This window comes from Poecile atricapillus, chromosome 2, assembly GCF_030490865.1.
Source record: "Poecile atricapillus isolate bPoeAtr1 chromosome 2, bPoeAtr1.hap1, whole genome shotgun sequence".
NCBI classification, from domain to species: Eukaryota; Metazoa; Chordata; class Aves; order Passeriformes; family Paridae; genus Poecile; species Poecile atricapillus.
Genome location: NC_081250.1, coordinates 84,646,557 through 84,663,664, shown reverse-complemented (window position 1 = coordinate 84,663,664; position 17,108 = coordinate 84,646,557). Strand labels below are relative to the sequence as shown.

The window sequence follows — 17,108 nt, the reverse complement described above, 5'->3', positions numbered from 1 at the left end:
TAACCCTCATCAGACTACTTGAATATTTGGCACTTTATATACAGAAGCACTAGCCCTGTGCCTGTTCTGTGTCTTGAAGGTCATGATTGGTTTGCTAGTAAATGGAAATACAAAAATAGTAAATGGAGATGCTAATAAATGGAGATAGGCCAATACTGAATGCACCTGAAGCCATGAAGTTCAGCTAGAACCAAAGTACAGTCAACTTGGTTTAGTATTTTCTCATGTTTCTAAAGCCTGAAAACATTTTATTTTCATATAGTCTTCCATCAGTTTGACATCAACTGTCCATATAAAATAAAGTTGGGATTTTTTTAAATTTTGTCCTCACTTTTATTATAAATCAATATCTGATATGTCTTTAGCTAATCAGTAGAAGAACTGATGCTCTCAAAGGAATGCCATACGTTCCTACACTCAACAAAAGAAACTGTAGCTTCAGCTGCATGTGGCACCACATTTACTCGCACAGGAAAACTGAACAACATTCTCCCAGACCTCTGTTGTTGCCTGCCTGGTAGCTTGTTGAGATTGGTGAGAGCTTTGCCTGAGTGAGGACACCAGGATTATGCTTCTAGCAAGCAAAGTGATTTTATAATGGGTCAAATTATGAGATAATGACCCCGCATATTGGAACTCATTTTTCAGTACATTAAGAAAATCATTCTTCAAGTGCCATAATGCACTCAGTGCACTTCAGTTCATGCCTTTGTCCTCATGTTTCATAAAATGCCTAAGACATACAGATATGACATTCTGTTATACATAATTGCTTACACTACAAATGCCTCACAGTTTAGAAAGAGACCTCTTGGCTTTGCTCCAACATTTATTTTCAGTAAATGCTTCATATTTAATGCCTCAGCATTTATGTAGCAGCAGGAGTCCATTATCATGTAACATATTCGACTCCATTGACATCTCTTATTTAAACTCTCTAAGGGCAGGGTTATTGCTGGGCCCAGCAATATAACACAGGAGTTTTCAGAAAACTGGCTTACTTTTAATCACTACATATGTCACACTCTACTGCTTCTCATGCTTTGCCCTACTACTGGTCACGTTTTGATGACATTTGTTGCTTTAACTTTTTATAAGTGTTCTTTTTTTGTATTGGTGGTCAAATTTTACAGATGAGATATAGCAGAGCTACTTCTTAGTCTATTCAGTACTGTGTACATAAGTGCTTGAGGGCCAGACTCTGCTCATATAGGATTCTGTAGTATCATTTGCTTTAATGGAGCCTTATTATTTTACACTGACAAAGAACTCGTCCCACAGTAGCCCTGTCTTCAGTGCTTTTTGTTTTCTGCTACTTTCTTGAATGAATGTGTTCATTAACAAGAAAAAAATGTTACAGCCAGAGAGGGTTGGTAAAACAGCCTCTCTTCGAGGCCCTTGCAAGAAAACAATGAGAAAGCACAGATGGCTCTGAAAGCATGAGAGAAAAGCTGTGAAAAAAGCAAGACTGTAGTGAGGGGAAAAACGTGCTGCTATAAATAGTCAGCCACATGATGGAAAAAGTATTAAAGATACCTGTGTGGCTCACAAGTTAGCCATGTGAATCAAAGTAAGAGATCCAGTTTCTCAAACTGGCAAATTCCCCATAGTATTCAATACTGAATCATTTATTGTGACACCAAAGTATTGTGCCAAATTACCTCAAAGCAGTAAAAAAGGGCTTGCACATTTGCCAGCATTAAATTGAGTCTCTAGAAGATACTCCTCCCGAAGCTAGTGACTTCTAAATTAAAAATCATAATGGTTAAATAGTTTTTCGTCCCCCTTGGTGCTGCTTCCCTTCTCAGCAACCCCAAAGCTCAAGCTGGAGAGTGTAGGAATGGATGAGACCAAACATCTGTCTCTGCCAGCATCCATCTTCAGCAATGACCACAGCACATGCTTCAGGCAGGGTATGAAAGCAGAATGAGCAGGTAGTCATGGTTCGTCAGTGCACTTTCAACCTCTAAGGACGTTCCAAATAACAGTAGCTCAAGTTCTGTACACTGCAAACTGGCATTTTAACATTGGAAGTGGTTCACACAGTGCAGTGCAAAGACCCATGTATTTATTTAGTTATTGCACATAGTGTTGAAGTAATCCCCCAGACAAAGTTATGGGCATTTCCTTTGATAGCTTCAAACACTATTTTGCAAAAAAACAACTTAATCATCTGCTTCTCTACAATGTCAAAATAATGAAAATTGACTCAAAAAGAAGAACAAAAAAGCCTTTAAGATAGTGATAAAATAGTGACCTACCTCATTTACCTCTCTCTCAGGAAGAGCCAGGAAATAGTCATGTAAAGTATCTCAGAGATCAACAAATTCTGGCAGTTTAACACTGCAGAAGATACAATAAAACACATTTTTCACATTTTCTTACACAGCATTTTTCAATTTTTTTATTTTGCCTAACTGTTTTGTCTCCATTCTTATGCCTTGCCAAAACCAGCGATTTTGTTAGTTGTAATGTACATGTATGTGCTGGGCTCAATTCTGGTCCCACTGCTGTTGGTTTAAAACCCACTTTTTCCTTCTCCCCTAATTATTTGGATGTAAATAAGAACAGAATTAGATCCAGAAAGGCTCTGGATGTGGGTAAGGGAAAATCAACGTGTTTTTAAACAATGAGCAGAGCAATCATTATCTTGCAATGAAGTAACAAGTCAATTGATCCCCCTGTAGGTGATGGACGGCAGGTGCCACAAAAGCCTCCTAGGGGCACCACTCGTGGTCCCCCCCAGTTAGTGATCCCCCCACCCCCACCTTACCCTCCTCCTGGCAGTGACATTGTGGATCCAACAGTGTGTTACAGAGAAGCAGATGTTACAGCACCAACAGAGCTGGTACCTAAACGTATGTTTGAAAATGTATTTGCATTTCCATTCTTTGGATGATTGCTCTCAGGGGTAGCTTTTCCAGACTTTCCTCTCTGCTCTTTAAACATCCGTGTGTGTTTTTCCCCCTTTTTCCAGCCTGTTGTCTTTCAAAATGTTCAATGCAGTATAACTAATTAAAATAAAATAAACAAAACACTTGTTTGGAGAGAGTTTTGCACGTGATACCTAGTGATTGTACAGAAGCATTTTAAAATAACCATCAAGCTTTGTTGCTTTATTCAACTTTAAAAAAAGAAAAAATCTATGGTCTTGTATTAATTCCCCAAGTTTATTTTTCTGTACTAACAAATTTTTTGCCTCCCCAGAGAGAAGTTCTTTTGAGAGTCAATGGGTCTATCAATCTAGGTTAAAAACTGTAGTGTCTTCCTTAGGAAAATTAAACCAATTACAGGAGCTGTATATTGTTAAGGGCCTTCCTGTCCTAATGGGTACCTCCTTCTTGGCATCTCTGTGTATTCCTTTGTGTGTTCTTCACCTTGGGGCATAACAGTTATCAGACAAAGCAGTACAATATTTTTCACATCCCCGTGTACTTGTGAAAAACATGTTTCATGCTGCTTTTTCATGCTTATCCATTGACTACCTTTAAATCTTTGTACACAATCCAAGTCTTTGATCATGTATTATGTTCTCTGTGGTCTTGCCCTGCACACCCATGTAGAGCTGGTAAAAGTAGCAAAGCTCTGCGCATTATGACATCTCATGGATGCACTTGCTTTGAAGACTACAAGGATGTCTCCCAACTATAGGATAGACAACTGTCTCTATTAGCTACTAATTTGACAGAAGGTCTCTTTCCAGGACCTTACGTTTACCAAAAGTATTCTGGAGGTTGCAGTTACTCTGACACATTAATGTGAATGTGTTTGCTGTTGATTACCAGCCAAATCTAAAGCATTATTTTTCAAATCTTTTCAAATCTGCCTGTATCTGCTGAGAAGGTACAAATTGGTAAATTTTATTGGAACTAATGATGGAAATTAAGGAGATCATACTAGCAGAAAACCTGAATCTTATTGAGGATTAATGCTAAGACATCTTTACCAGCATATGCACAGAAATTGTATTATACTTAAAATCTTCATTTTATTCAAGATACCATCAGCTTGCCTACAATGTTTTCATTATTAAAAATCCATTGTGGCCTTCTTTGCATTAATATTTCTGCTTCATTTGCATTTCTATCACTGTTATTTTGCAATGCTTTCCTGATCTACCTTGCTGATCAAATACCCTTTAATCAATGCAACCCAGATGTAATCAGTGTGATCATTTGCTCTTAAACAAACACAGTATCTCAGCCAAAAGGATTTGATTAAGCTTGTACATAGAAACATAACATGAGTTTTTATTGTCCTCAATTTACTGAGAGCAAGAGCTTAGTGGGTATTTATTTTAGACTTAAAGCATCAGTGTTGGAGAGAGACAAGTTTTAGCTCTGTAATTATGCTGTGTCCTATGTAGATAAACAGATGTGTGTGGATTTTCACAGGACAAGCGTGTATAGATGTACCCATGAGAGACAGCAGCGCATAGGACAGATGCTAATTACATTGCCTAATGCCAATCTAAAAGGTGCTTAGATACCATAGCGATTGAGCTGTGTAAGAACAACATTTTGCAATGATGTGTTATATTGCCTGAGAATGCCTCAAGCAGTGCAAATAAGATTTGGGCGGTAGATTCAAAGAACAACAAAATTTTCAATCTTCCTAACTCTAACCTCAGTAGATGTGTTTTCTCATAGAATAAGGTGGGGAGGAGGATAAACTGGTGATGCCAGCTGTTGATAAAAGGCTTTTTTTTTTTTTAAATCACTCTCAGAACAGCTTTCTCTGATAACAACTGTGGTCTTCCTTTGCTGAGTGGGTGACTGTCAACAGCAGTATGTGTTCCAGAAGAAAAAATTCCCACTTAGAAGTTAAAATTCTGTGATCATGTGGAGTTTAAATTCTAACTCTGTATGATCTGCCACTGTTTCTTTCTTTGAAGTATTTGAAACTTTCTGTGAACCAACCTTCCTTCCTTCCTTCCTTCCTTCCTTCCTTCCTTCCTTCCTTCCTTCCTTCCTTCCTTCCTTCCTTCCTTCCTTCCTTCCTTCCTTCCTTCCTTCCTTCCTTCCTTCCTGCCTTCCTGCCTTCCTGCCTTCCTGCCTTCCTGCCTTCCTGCCTTCCTGCCTTCCTGCCTTCCTGCCTTCCTTCCTGCCTTCCTTCCTGCCTGCCTGCCTTCCTGCCTGCCTGCCTTCCTGCCTGCCTGCCTGCCTGCCTGCCTTCCTGCCTGCCTGCCTGCCTGCCTGCCTGCCTGCCTGCCTTCCTGCCTGCCTTCCTGCCTGCCTGCCTTCCTGCCTGCCTGCCTTCCTGCCTGCCTTCCTTCCTGCCTGCCTGCCTTCCTGCCTGCCTTCCTTCCTTCCTTCCTGCCTGCCTTCCTGCCTGCCTGCCTTCCTGCCTGCCTGCCTGCCTGCCTTCCTGACTTCTGTCTCCTTGTGCTCTGGGAACACAAGTTGAGGGATTTTCATATCATAGAGAGTGGTGGCTATCACTTTTTATTGAGTTTTCCAAATGTAAATGAAGTCTAAGTAATTCATGAGTGTGTGTATATATAAATATATAAGTAAGTATATATAATTGAGCTTTTCTGTATCAAATGGTAAGAGTCTCTTCCACAAATAAGGGTACAAAAGTTCCTCACAGTTTTTGCTCTTAGATATTTTTTTTCTGATTACATGACCTTTTCTCTAACATTTGATCTGGTAGAACCTTAACTGCATGTTGTGTGCATTTAAATTGATGTGTTTATGGGATCCTTTCTTCTTCCTTATCTTACTAATCGAATTGTTCACGGCCTGATTCTAAGATTGATTGTACTTTGGGAATGCAGAGATGGAGATTGCTGGATGGTTATGTTTGGTTATGTCACATTGCTTGTGAAGTTCCAAATGTGTGAGTTGATGGTAAACTCTGTGCTACTTACTGGAGGTAAAAAAATCTTTCGCACAGCGAAAGACTGCTCCACCTTGACAAGCAACTGAAACATGCTGCCTTGAAATGTCAGCCAGCTCATTAGAGTAAATCCAGTATTCCTGTGAAACTCCTCATTAGCCCTTTATTTGTCTAGTTATGAACTATCATTAAGATATGCAGTAAGAAATTAAAAGCTCTATGGGAAAGAATATACAATTCACCTTCCTGCAGAGTGAGATCCTGAAGTTAATTTTTTTCACTCTGGCATTGGATAGAGTACTCATGGACTCAGGGCTCACACTGGGTAAGGGCTTGACAACTGATTGATTTGTAAATTTCAGAAAGCGGTCTGTCTTTGAAGAAATTAAATCACGGTTTGAACCTATCTTTGTTTTTAACTAGAGATCAAAATAGTCAAACATCACTTAATTCAAAGTTTTTTAAGGGGTCAAGGAGTGGGTATACTATTTAATTTTCTGTAGATAGCATGTGTACTTCTGTTTGATGAATAAAACCAGGTTAATTTTAAGGTACTATGAGAACAGAAAACAGCCTTGTCCCTCTAATTTTTAATTTTTTTCATTATATCACTGATAAATGGATAGGTAATACCAGCCAGTTGACAAAGGCAATGACAGTTTCACAAACATTTTCAGTCATATTTCTTCAGTCACCATATATATATATAGTCTTTCCCAGGGCTAGATTCTAAGAGATGGATTTTGTTAGCTTGAAGCAAAAATGGGTAGAAACACAGAGGAAATTTCACTCTCTTGCACGTGGCTCTAAGTCAATTGAGAACTGAGGGCTACTGTGCAGGGAGTTTTGCTGGCTTGTCATGGTGCACTGCTTCATAAGGTATGTGTCAAGTGACGCAGCCTTTTCTTTCTCAGAGGTGGTCTTTAAAGCAGAATGCCTGTAGGTGTGGCTTAGGAGGCTTTTATTGCCACCACTACTCTTACTCATTCAGGCAATCTGAGGCTAAAGAATGAAATTGAATCTCCAATATCATCTATCTTGCTCCTTCTGAAGAATTGAAATTCAGGCCAAGTAAAGCAGAATTCATAGACATACTGACATATCAGTAAGTATTGTGCTGTTAGGATTGAGTTAGCTTATACATGAACCCAGGTAATTAGTCTCAGAGCATCTGCAGGATTCCAAATTTTAACACATGTTCCCATGCACCTACACCTCCTTTGGGCATTTGATTCTTTCATGTTACCGAGCATGCTAGCCATTCTGCTGACTGACCTACACAATACTTATAATTTTATTTTTTTACTCTCTTCCCCTGACAGTTTACTGTTGTGCATCATTTCCTTCATACTCCAAGCGTGTCTGACAGACCTTACCTCTTCCTATGACCTTCATACTTCTGAGCCTCCTGTTGTCTCTGCTATCCTGATTCTTCTGTTGCCTTCCTTCCTCCCCTGCTGGAAAAAAAAAAAAAAAACAACTTTTTTTTGACTGAGATTTTGGCTTCTTTTCTTTTTAAACTTGCACATTCTCTATTCTCACATTCTCACATTAATCTCTCACATTACTATTGATTATTTCTGGCTGTGGTTCATACTCATTTGTGAAATGTATGCTCCAGAACTGAATGGTGTGTTACATAAATCTATATATCAGCCTCAGAAAGATTATCTGTCGTTCTTTTCAAAAAGATTCTCTTTATTTTGAGCCATTGTTCAATTTGATTTGGTGTTGCAGAGGAGTGTGTTCTTGGGACAGGGTATGTTACTTTCCATATTGTTTAAGGTTTTAATGAAAAGTTTCTAAAAACTTTTTTTCTTTCTGTTACTCTAGGTATAAAATTTTGTATTCTCTATCTGTTCTGTTTTCCTTTTATTGCATCTGGTTTATTCCTTTGGAACAAAACTAGAACTGGGCATGGCCTAGTCAAGTTGAAGTGCAAGATTATTTCTGTATCTTGGCAATCAATCAAGCTGTCAAGAAAAAAGAAACAGGATCTATAAGGGGCTTAAAAGAAATACCAAGAACCAATACCAAGTGCAGTGATTCATATTCTTTACTTCTGCTTTCATCCTGATACTTAATATGAGTAATTTTGTCTGGATGCTGGAGACATGCTGTAGAAATCAAGGTGTGTTCTATTTCTGCAACAAAAGATGCAAACATTGTTTGCTCAAGATACATCTTGTTCCACAAGTCTCCTTTTTGCACTTGTACTAGGAATAGTCAGTGAGTTCCAACTAAAATATCATCTATAGGTTTGTACTTAGCAAAAACATATTTGTGCTAAAGGAAGTTCTTCATGAGAACAGCCCATAAGACATATATTTTTAATAATCCTGAACTACAAACACAGGGTTTATGAGTTGTAATGTAATGATGCACACACCCAGAACTATTCTGACCTCACATGTACTGTGCTTTAAAACGTTCATGTTATTTAAATGAGTGACTTGCAATACATAACTCTAATTTAAATGATGAAAAATTATTGTCTCGCCCTCAAGCAAATAATCATGTTAATCTTGACTCCTTTCCAGGTAGGCAAAATGGAGAATAAGAAAGCAAAGCATTCCAACAGATAATATAAAATGTGACTAAAATGCTGTTTGACAGTTTTTAATACAAATATGACATGTAGTAAGTAAATGATTCTTTAGAAAGTAAACTTAGTACCCTAAGGGTCTTCTAGTAAAAGTGGAGTGGATTTGAACTCTCTGAGCTGCCAGGTACTTTGTAACATCTTCTTAAGGTAGGACAATAGTTTAATTGTAACTCCTTGTTAGAAAAAAAAACCAAAAACCTACATAAAGTAGTTGTTCATAATGTGAAGATTAAGAACCTAATTTACCCATTCTCATTACTCTATTTGCATCCTCCACTCCACAGACTTAAATGGCTCATGGAGTTCTAAGTAGTGTTAAAATAATGAAGTGGTAAAACAAAGTGTTTTATATTGAGTACAAGGTACTGTGTATGGTTTAAGCAGTTCTTTCCATTTACACAATTTTCACTTAAAGGTGGCTCAAGTTTTCAACAAAATCACATTTTTAATGAAAAAATCTTCTTGCTTTGAAAGGATACAGCTATGGCCCCTCTTCGCATAGTTGGCATGTTTCCTACAAATAGCAGTGACTTTTCAGGTAGCTTTCTCACGCTCTTAAAAGCTGTAGCTGAAATCTCAAAAAGTTCATTATTTACACTTAATTTACCTTTATTAAATTTACCTCTAAAATACATTCAGGGGAATGAACAGTTTTTGTGAAATTCCTAGGTTGAATGTTTTAAAGACCAGCTTAAACTAGCCAGCTCTGCCTTTCAGGATTTAAAAAGGATCATTGCTTATGTTCACTCATATTTGTTTATTATTAGTTCAGAAGTTACAGATACATATATACTATTAAACTGAACTTACAAAAAAATATAGAGGAAAGATTTCTCTGTCTTTACAAGAAATCATCCTACTTATAAGAAATTATACTATGATATCAGCAGTTTGAAACCCCCCAGTACTGTACATGGTGTCAGAAAAATCTTTCAGTGACACTCATGAAATCCAGATCTGTTGAGTGGAATTGCACAGATACTCTGTCTCAGAACTGTTACTTCATAATAGTGTGTGTGTGCACAGAGGGGTTTAAACAAAGTGTGATTGAAGGGCTGGGAACTCACTGGTTCATGAGCACAGCTCAGCCCTGAGGTACTGTTGTGGAGATCCTGTTTGTTCCAAGCTTCAGCTCAGGATTTGTAAGAGCTCCTCAACTTGGCTTCTGAAAGGGAATGAGTTTTCTGTCATTTTCAATAACAGGAAGGAGTATCAGTTTAGGTCTCAGATGGAGTCTTAGGTCAGCAGTGATATGAAAGGCCATTAGCTTGGTTTTACTCCTTTTATTTTAACCTTGGAGACGTTGGAAGTGTAGTGAGAATGACATGGAGAAGTTAATAACAAATTGACCACTATAATAAATTTTTTACTAAAATGCTATTACCAGAGTTAGTAAGAAACACATTTAATATACTCAGGGTTTATCTGCACTACCAAACATCCTTGTTCAAATGCTGATCTTCTTGTTAAGATATCTGGGGTGAAAATCAAATAAGCAATCAAAAAATAGGAAAATATCATTGAGCCCTTTATGGAGAACAAATATATGCCTAGATAATTTATAAATCAAAACAAATTCCTGTCTTACAACTCCACTGTCAGTGACATTCAGTGCTCTTAGGTATGTATAATTTATGACTAAACCTATTCTTATGAATGATCTTAACCCATACGAAATCCATTGAATTAGAAACAGATTAAGCTTCGTGGTGCACAAGATTTTACTGACATGCTTTTGTACTTTTGACCACCAGAGGGAGCCTGTGTTGTCCCAGAGTCACAGTAGGAGAACAAGAAAGAGTAACAGTAAAAGTTGATTTCAACCTGATAGATCCCACACTTGCATAAACTTTTCAAGTTTTTAGTTTTGACGTAGTTTTTTTTTCTGCAACTAAAAATGAAAAATAATTTTGTTTCTGATTTTTTTTAGATCAGTTTCATCACAAATATGAAAATGAAGAAAAAATTACATTTTCAGGTGATGCCACTGTGATGGCATCTTCCAGATACAAGCTCAAATTTTTAGCTCTAAGCTTTCTCAAAATACGGTGGCATATTGAGTTGGCTATTATATTGCATAGATATTTCCTCTGTATCTATAGCAGCTGTGTCCAAAGTGTGCTAATTAGTACAAATGGTTGGTATTCGTTCATAAAACATGCATAAGTGCATAGAAGTAGGTCAGGTCTAGTGCCAGTATAGAAAGACTGTGTTCCACTAGGTGGATCTTATCAGCTTGAGTCTTAGAATTTAAAAATCATGACCAGATCAGTTTAGTATCCATCTTCTTTCATAGACAAATTATTTCAATACCAGCAATTCAGTCACTTAGAGACTAAAATCTCCAATTTTCAAAACATCCTTAAATATCTTTTCTACATGTAATACTTCTGGGATTTTTCCTTGCAGTTGGAATCTTTGAGGAACAAAATGAATGTTGTCTTTCTCACTGGGCAGATGGACTTTTTTTTCCTTTTCTAGTCACAAGACTGTAGAATAATACTAAACATTTAACTCATTCCATTTTTATCTTCAGAAAATGTGCTACTGATCCAGCATTGAAAATTATTCTGGGCAGGTGAAATATGGAGAAAAGTATTCTAAATATATAAGTAGATAAAGGAAATATTTCTCATCTTGCTGTTTTTCAATTATCCAGTAGGATCCTCCACAGGGGGATGACTGGAAGAAAAATCATCCAGTTTGAATTGTATGATGAGTTGCAAAAACTTACGATGCATTTGTTTATTAAATATATGGCCATCCAATCTATCATATGCGTATCATCTGTCCCTTTATTCTGCTTTTTTAAAGTAAACTCTGTGGTCATAATTCTCATAGCCTCATCATTTATATTTACAGCCAGTTTAAGCCCCCCTTATTGTTCTCTCCCAGTATAAAAGTGCCTCTTTTTGAGAGCTGAGCTCTGTGTGTGTATGTATGACAGCAGTTCTGTCTTCTGAGCTTGGCTTCCAGTCACTACCATGGCTCCCAATATGTATTTACTGCATATAGTAGGCACCACTTAACGTTCCATACAAAAATACATGTTACTTTAGAAGACAGAATGGAACTTACTCCATCCCTCGTAAATTACAGCCATTTTGTTTTCTGATTACATTGTAAAACTATGGACTTCCCCCTCAAGGACAGTGAAACAAAATTGATGTCTCTGTTTACACTTCTTATTCATAAGCTCCTGCTATAGCAGCTCTGTGGCTAGAGAAGTCCACTATTAAAATGCATAAGAAATTGACAAAACAAAAAGTGGCATAATTAATTCTTTGTTTATCCAGAAGAGTTTACAGGTAATAAATGCTGATTTTTGCTGAGATAAGGAAAAAGGTGATCTTGCATATTTCCCTGCAAGAATACCCTGCTTTATTCCTTTTTTATTGCATATTCTTGTGTATGATCTGGCACCATTTACTAGTGGTAAATGACTGTTGAAAGCATCAAGTCCAAAGAAAGAATGAATGACTCTAGAAGCTGGCAACATACTGAATTGGTATCAACTAATAAGTCCTTTCTATTACTTGAATGTACCTTGAACGTGAAAGATTTTTCTTTCTGTTCACTTCTAATAAGAAAATAGTAAATTTGGGTCACTACATCTGCTTCATTTTCTCATGCCTTGCAAAAGTTCTAAGGAAGGAGACTGAGTCCTGGGTACAAACACTGTTGGAAAGCGGGAGTAATTTCATATTCCCTTATATTCCCCTGCTTATGCTGCCTACTTGTATTGGGCATAAAAGTTGTAATTTTGCAGACTCTGAGCCAGAAGTCAGTGTGTCTGTAAGGGAGCACAATCACTTTGAATAATTGAAGAAAATATTTTCTGGTTACATAAGTATGGGATTGGACCCCAGTGAATCAAATAGTCTTTCTAGACACATGTCCTGGTGTTCAGATTTTTAACTGGCTACTTACCTATTTCATGTAGTGTGGAATAAATTTGAGCTTTCCTTTTTCCCATCCTGACTAAATGTCATGACATTTCTCCTCTTAATTCCCTTGCAGACCAGCTTTGCAATCCAAGTGGTCTGTGGATAACTGTGAATGTTCTTCCAAGTGAAACCAAATTCTCTGTTGTTCTCTTCCTTTGTCATAAGAAGAGCAATTTTAACTACAGGAGCTGTACTTTTAATAACTGAGTGGCATCTTAGACATACTCTGCTGCCCTTGAATGGTGGAATGTGAGTTCTCACAGCCATACACATAGTTCTAAACTTTAACTTTATCAGTAACAAGTGGGATTAAACGTCTGTTTTCAACCAAATGTGTGCATGTGGTGCAAGAGTGTGTGTAAGAACTTTCATTCTGGGTTTGAATTTGAGCCAGGTTTACACATAAGGTCTGGGCCAAATCGAACTTGAAGGCTGGTGCTTTAAATGGCATTTATAGTGGAAGATCCTACAATCAAATAAAGGAAATGCTCATGGAACTGCAGTAAACCAGCCTGAAATTTTTTCTCTGTTCCAGTAGGTGATGGTTCTACTACCAAAGCGCTTTTCTGTACTTAGAGATGCTCATACTCAGCTTTTCCTATTACCACTTCTAAGTCAGTAAACACTGACTAACATGCCTACCTACTTTCTTCTAAGAAATTGAGTATTCTGGCCATGCACATTCGCTTCTGGGTTTTTGGGCATGAGGAAGCAAAAGGCTGAGAGCAGAGACAGCTTCTCTTTTGTCAGATACTTTTGTGGATTCCATAATTGGTTCCTGGCATGGATAAAATAATTACTTTCTAACCTACTACCATAAGTAAAGGTGGGGTGTAATGGAGAGCAAAGACCTAAAACAAAAGAAGATGGAGAAAAGAATGAGAAAGGAGGACTATGACAGACAAATACCATTTTTTCTTTAAAGACTATAGTGATTAAAAGGTAAAAATTAAGTTGCTAAATATATGGTGCTCTCCCATAAACAGTGAAAGACTGGTAGGGGATTATCTGCTTGTTTGTTAGAGCAAACAAAACAACTAATTTTTCCACTTTAAGCATCTGATAAAAATTATTATTGTTTTCTGATTTTTAAAACATGTAAGTACGCATTTTTCTTTTCTCTTCAATGGTTTGGGTTTTTTTCTCAATTTCTTGACAAGGTAAAAACTAAAGGGAAAATATTTTACAGTTTGTAAAAGCATAAAAATTACTGAGGAAATAGTTTCAACATTTTTTTCTAAACTATGTGGAAACATACAAGAGATCTGTTTTTATGGTGTCTATGGATGAAGCAGTCAAGATTTGAATGAATATACTTCTTAAAACATAAGAATTATGACAAATTATAAAAAAATTATAAAGATTCTAAGAAAACGTAGTTACTGGCTTTAAGTTCAAGATAAGAGTTTTGTTTACTTAACTTTTACTTGTAAGAGATTGAGCATTTTGGAAGGCAAACAAACTCTTATAAACTTGTTCTCCAGAAAGGCTCACAGTGGACTGCCAAGTACTGTAGAAGGGCCACCCTATATAACTTCTTGGTGATGCTGGAAGTAGATGACACTTTGGGATCTACTGCATGAATGCATTGGTACCTTGGTTTTGTTATGAAACCCTTTTTGGGTACTACCAGTCTCAGATGTGTTGAATCAATGCTTAGGAGTGACGCTATTATTTTTTACCAAGTGAAACTTATGCCACTGTTCTCCCAATAATAAGAAACCTCTTTTTTCTTTTTTTCCAGAAGAGATCCTACTCCAATTAAATACAATGTATGTGAATAGTTTATTAATTCCTTACAGGTTAAAACTGTATTTTTTCACTTCTAAAACCCTCGTCTGTTTGCCTTGAGAGAATTAGAACAATATGCTGATTAACTGACCAGTCAGTAAAAGAAACTTAGAGGTTTAAGTGTCCAAGTTTTCCAAATGAAACATTTTGGTAAAAAAAAAAAAAAAAATAAAAAAAAAGCATGCATAGACTGTAATTTCATTGTTTGCTCCACTCCCTTGTGGACATGCCCAGCTTCCTCTGTACCTGGCAGCTTTCCTGTTCAGTATTCATCATGCTAATCAATGGGATTCAGATGTTCCTGAAATAAAATAATTTGTCTTCAGTCTGCTCTTACAAAGGACACAGACTGTGCTGGAAAGTCTTTTCTTCACTTTCAGAGTACATTTAATGCATGCCACTGTTCATAATACAAGGCTTTGGCAATGTATCGATTGCTTTCTTTTACACAAAAAATCCTTGCACAGGGAAACTCCTTGTGGTTTTTTCCACAGACTTAAATTAGTGCCTGTGAGAAAATTAGCAGGCTGAAAGCAATTGAGACAGAAGTCTTTAAACTTTCATGCTGTAATGGGAAGAATAATAACAAACCACCAGCTTGATTCTGTGCTGGTTTGATAGAGGCCACTCTTAGGTGAGTGGAGGGTTCTATAATACAAAGCTGAAATTATGAGCAAGCAGGAGAATTAAGGTAATGTTTGAGCATTACTGTACAAACTGTACTGTACAAAGTGTAACAGTGGCCACCTGCTAAAAAATTTTCCAAACACACTTCTTGGGTAATGGTTTTAGGAAAAAAAATTGACGGGCTCTTTGGAGTTTAAAAGAGAAGGTGTATTTTTTTTAATAGTCTTGTTTTTTTTAATTAGGGATAAGAACAGGAAAGAGAGAGGATATTAGTGAATAAAAAGGGGAAAAAATGATGGAGATTAAAATCCCAGGACCTTGAGGTTCTTGCTTTTAAAAACCAAAAAGATTTGAGAATTTTCCCTTTCTTTTTTTTCTTTGTTTTTTTATTTTCTTCCCCAGGACCCCACCAAGTAATTCCTTAATCATTTCTTTTGAACTTCTGTATTAATGACTGAGCTCTCTGATATCTAAACCCTACCACACTTGGGGCTGAAGTTTTGCTATTGTTCCTAGCATCCTTCCCTCAGTATCCCTGATAGATAATAGAAAATAAACTTTTATGTCAACAGGTACATGAAAAAAGTCTCTGCTCTGCCCTTCTATCTCTTTATTAAACTTTTGTAACTGAACTTCAGACTGCTATCCTTCCTGACTCATTCAGGAGAAGCTGGTAGCCAGCTTAAAATTTACTGGAGGATTTTATAGACAACCTTAAAACCTACAATAGGGTGACCTTCTCAGCCTAATTTGAGGAGGAACTGATGCTAAAAGAAACTCAAATGCGTTTCCAAATTTCCCCCTTTTATGCTGATCCTATTTAAGCACATTAACTCAGGTGAAAAATTCCCCAAACTAGCTTGCCTGTTTTGAGGATATATATGATCATAGCAAACCGTCAAATTCGAGAAATGGCCCTGCTCCAGCAAAGCACTCAAGCATGCTTAATCAGGTACCCCATTATACAGCATGCACATTATTATTGAATGAACTGTGTAAATTAAAGCCTTAAAATGCTTCACATGAATAAAAATGCAGACAAATTTTCCCTGTGGGGATTCATCCCATGCAGGAGATATCTGCAGCTTTGCATTTTAATCAGTGAACGGTCTGATCCTGCTGCTGTTGAAGTCAGGGGCAAAACCTAACTGCTGCAGTGGAAGCAGGATCTGATACTAACAGTGTGTTAGTATCATGAAAGGGGAAAATTTTTTCCAAGTGGATGTTCAGATGATGACCCATTTCTTGCATCAGGCTATTGTTCACCAGAGCACCAGAGATGGCACTGCCATTAACATTTTACTATCCACAAATCAGTACAAAGCGTAACATCCAGTTACCGCTCTTGCATGTTTGCATTTCTTCAAGTTAATACAGAAGGAGAGCCCCAGGGCAAAGCATGATTGATGAGATAATTGACTTCATAGGAGGACTGTGGAAGAGCAGGCCAAATTCAGCTCTGACTTGAGTATTTCTAACTCTGCTTATGTCTAAAATAATCTGATGTAGTCCATCTGCTGCCAAAGAGGAGTGGTGGCATGAGAGCAGTGCTCCTCTGTGAGCACTTTGTTCTCTACTTGTCCAGTATTCCCCTTCTTTCTAGGCTTCCAGAAAGGGCTTCAGAGTGCACTGCTGGAAAAGATAACTTCATTGGTACTGTGTGGTCATAGTTTCAAAGAACCATAAAATGGTTTGGATAGGAGGGGACCTTAAAGATCTATGGTCTGACATTCCCTGCAAGAATAATTATTTCTTTACTGGGCAGTTTCAGAAGGCAGACTGTTTACTGACAAGTGTTCACATACAGTAGTGTCTCACCAGGTATATACTTTTGCTGACATAATTGGATGTCTTACAGCTCTGAGAAGTATGATAGCAGAGTAATCCAGTGCATATGTGCAGTAAAATGTGTTACAACTCAGAAAAGAAACATTTAACTAGGTTAAAATATTTCTGGAAATATAATTGCTGAAGTAAACCACCAGCCCAAGTATATTGCAAAAACCTCTTGGAACCAGAAGCACGTATTCCACTGATCAAGAGGCCCAAGAGGAGTCAGTTAATGTACATCAAGAGAGGTCAGAGTAGACGTTCATGTCTTTATACTATGGATGTGTATGAAAATGTTTTCATATCTAAATTTGGAGCTAGCTGTTGAAAATCTGTGTAGGTATTTACATGATTGGTGGTTTGGCTGAAGTATGTCTTGGGCAATTAAATGGAGTCATTTTGTGCCACTTTCATTGTAAGTTAGGTGGTTGGTTCCCAAAACAATTTTCTCAGGGCTCTGTCTGGCT

General features: G+C 37.3%; 1 protein-coding gene across 9 annotated transcripts in view; it reads left to right on the top strand.

Annotated features, from left to right (window-relative positions):
- The window catches only part of COBL (cordon-bleu WH2 repeat protein), a 168,501-nt gene that overhangs the window by 116,979 nt on the left and 34,414 nt on the right, over nt 1-17,108 (top strand). The window contains exon 9 of one of the 9 annotated variants that reach the window (XM_058830787.1): nt 7,164-15,393. The exons of 7 other annotated variants lie outside the window; for them this stretch is intronic. In XM_058830787.1, coding sequence (XP_058686770.1) covers nt 7,164-7,207 — 44 coding nt within the window. In that variant the 3' untranslated portion in view covers nt 7,208-15,393. Of the gene's footprint in view, nt 1-7,163; nt 15,394-17,108 lie in introns of those variants that run through there. One more of the 9 variants, XM_058830786.1, reaches the window with a different exon arrangement.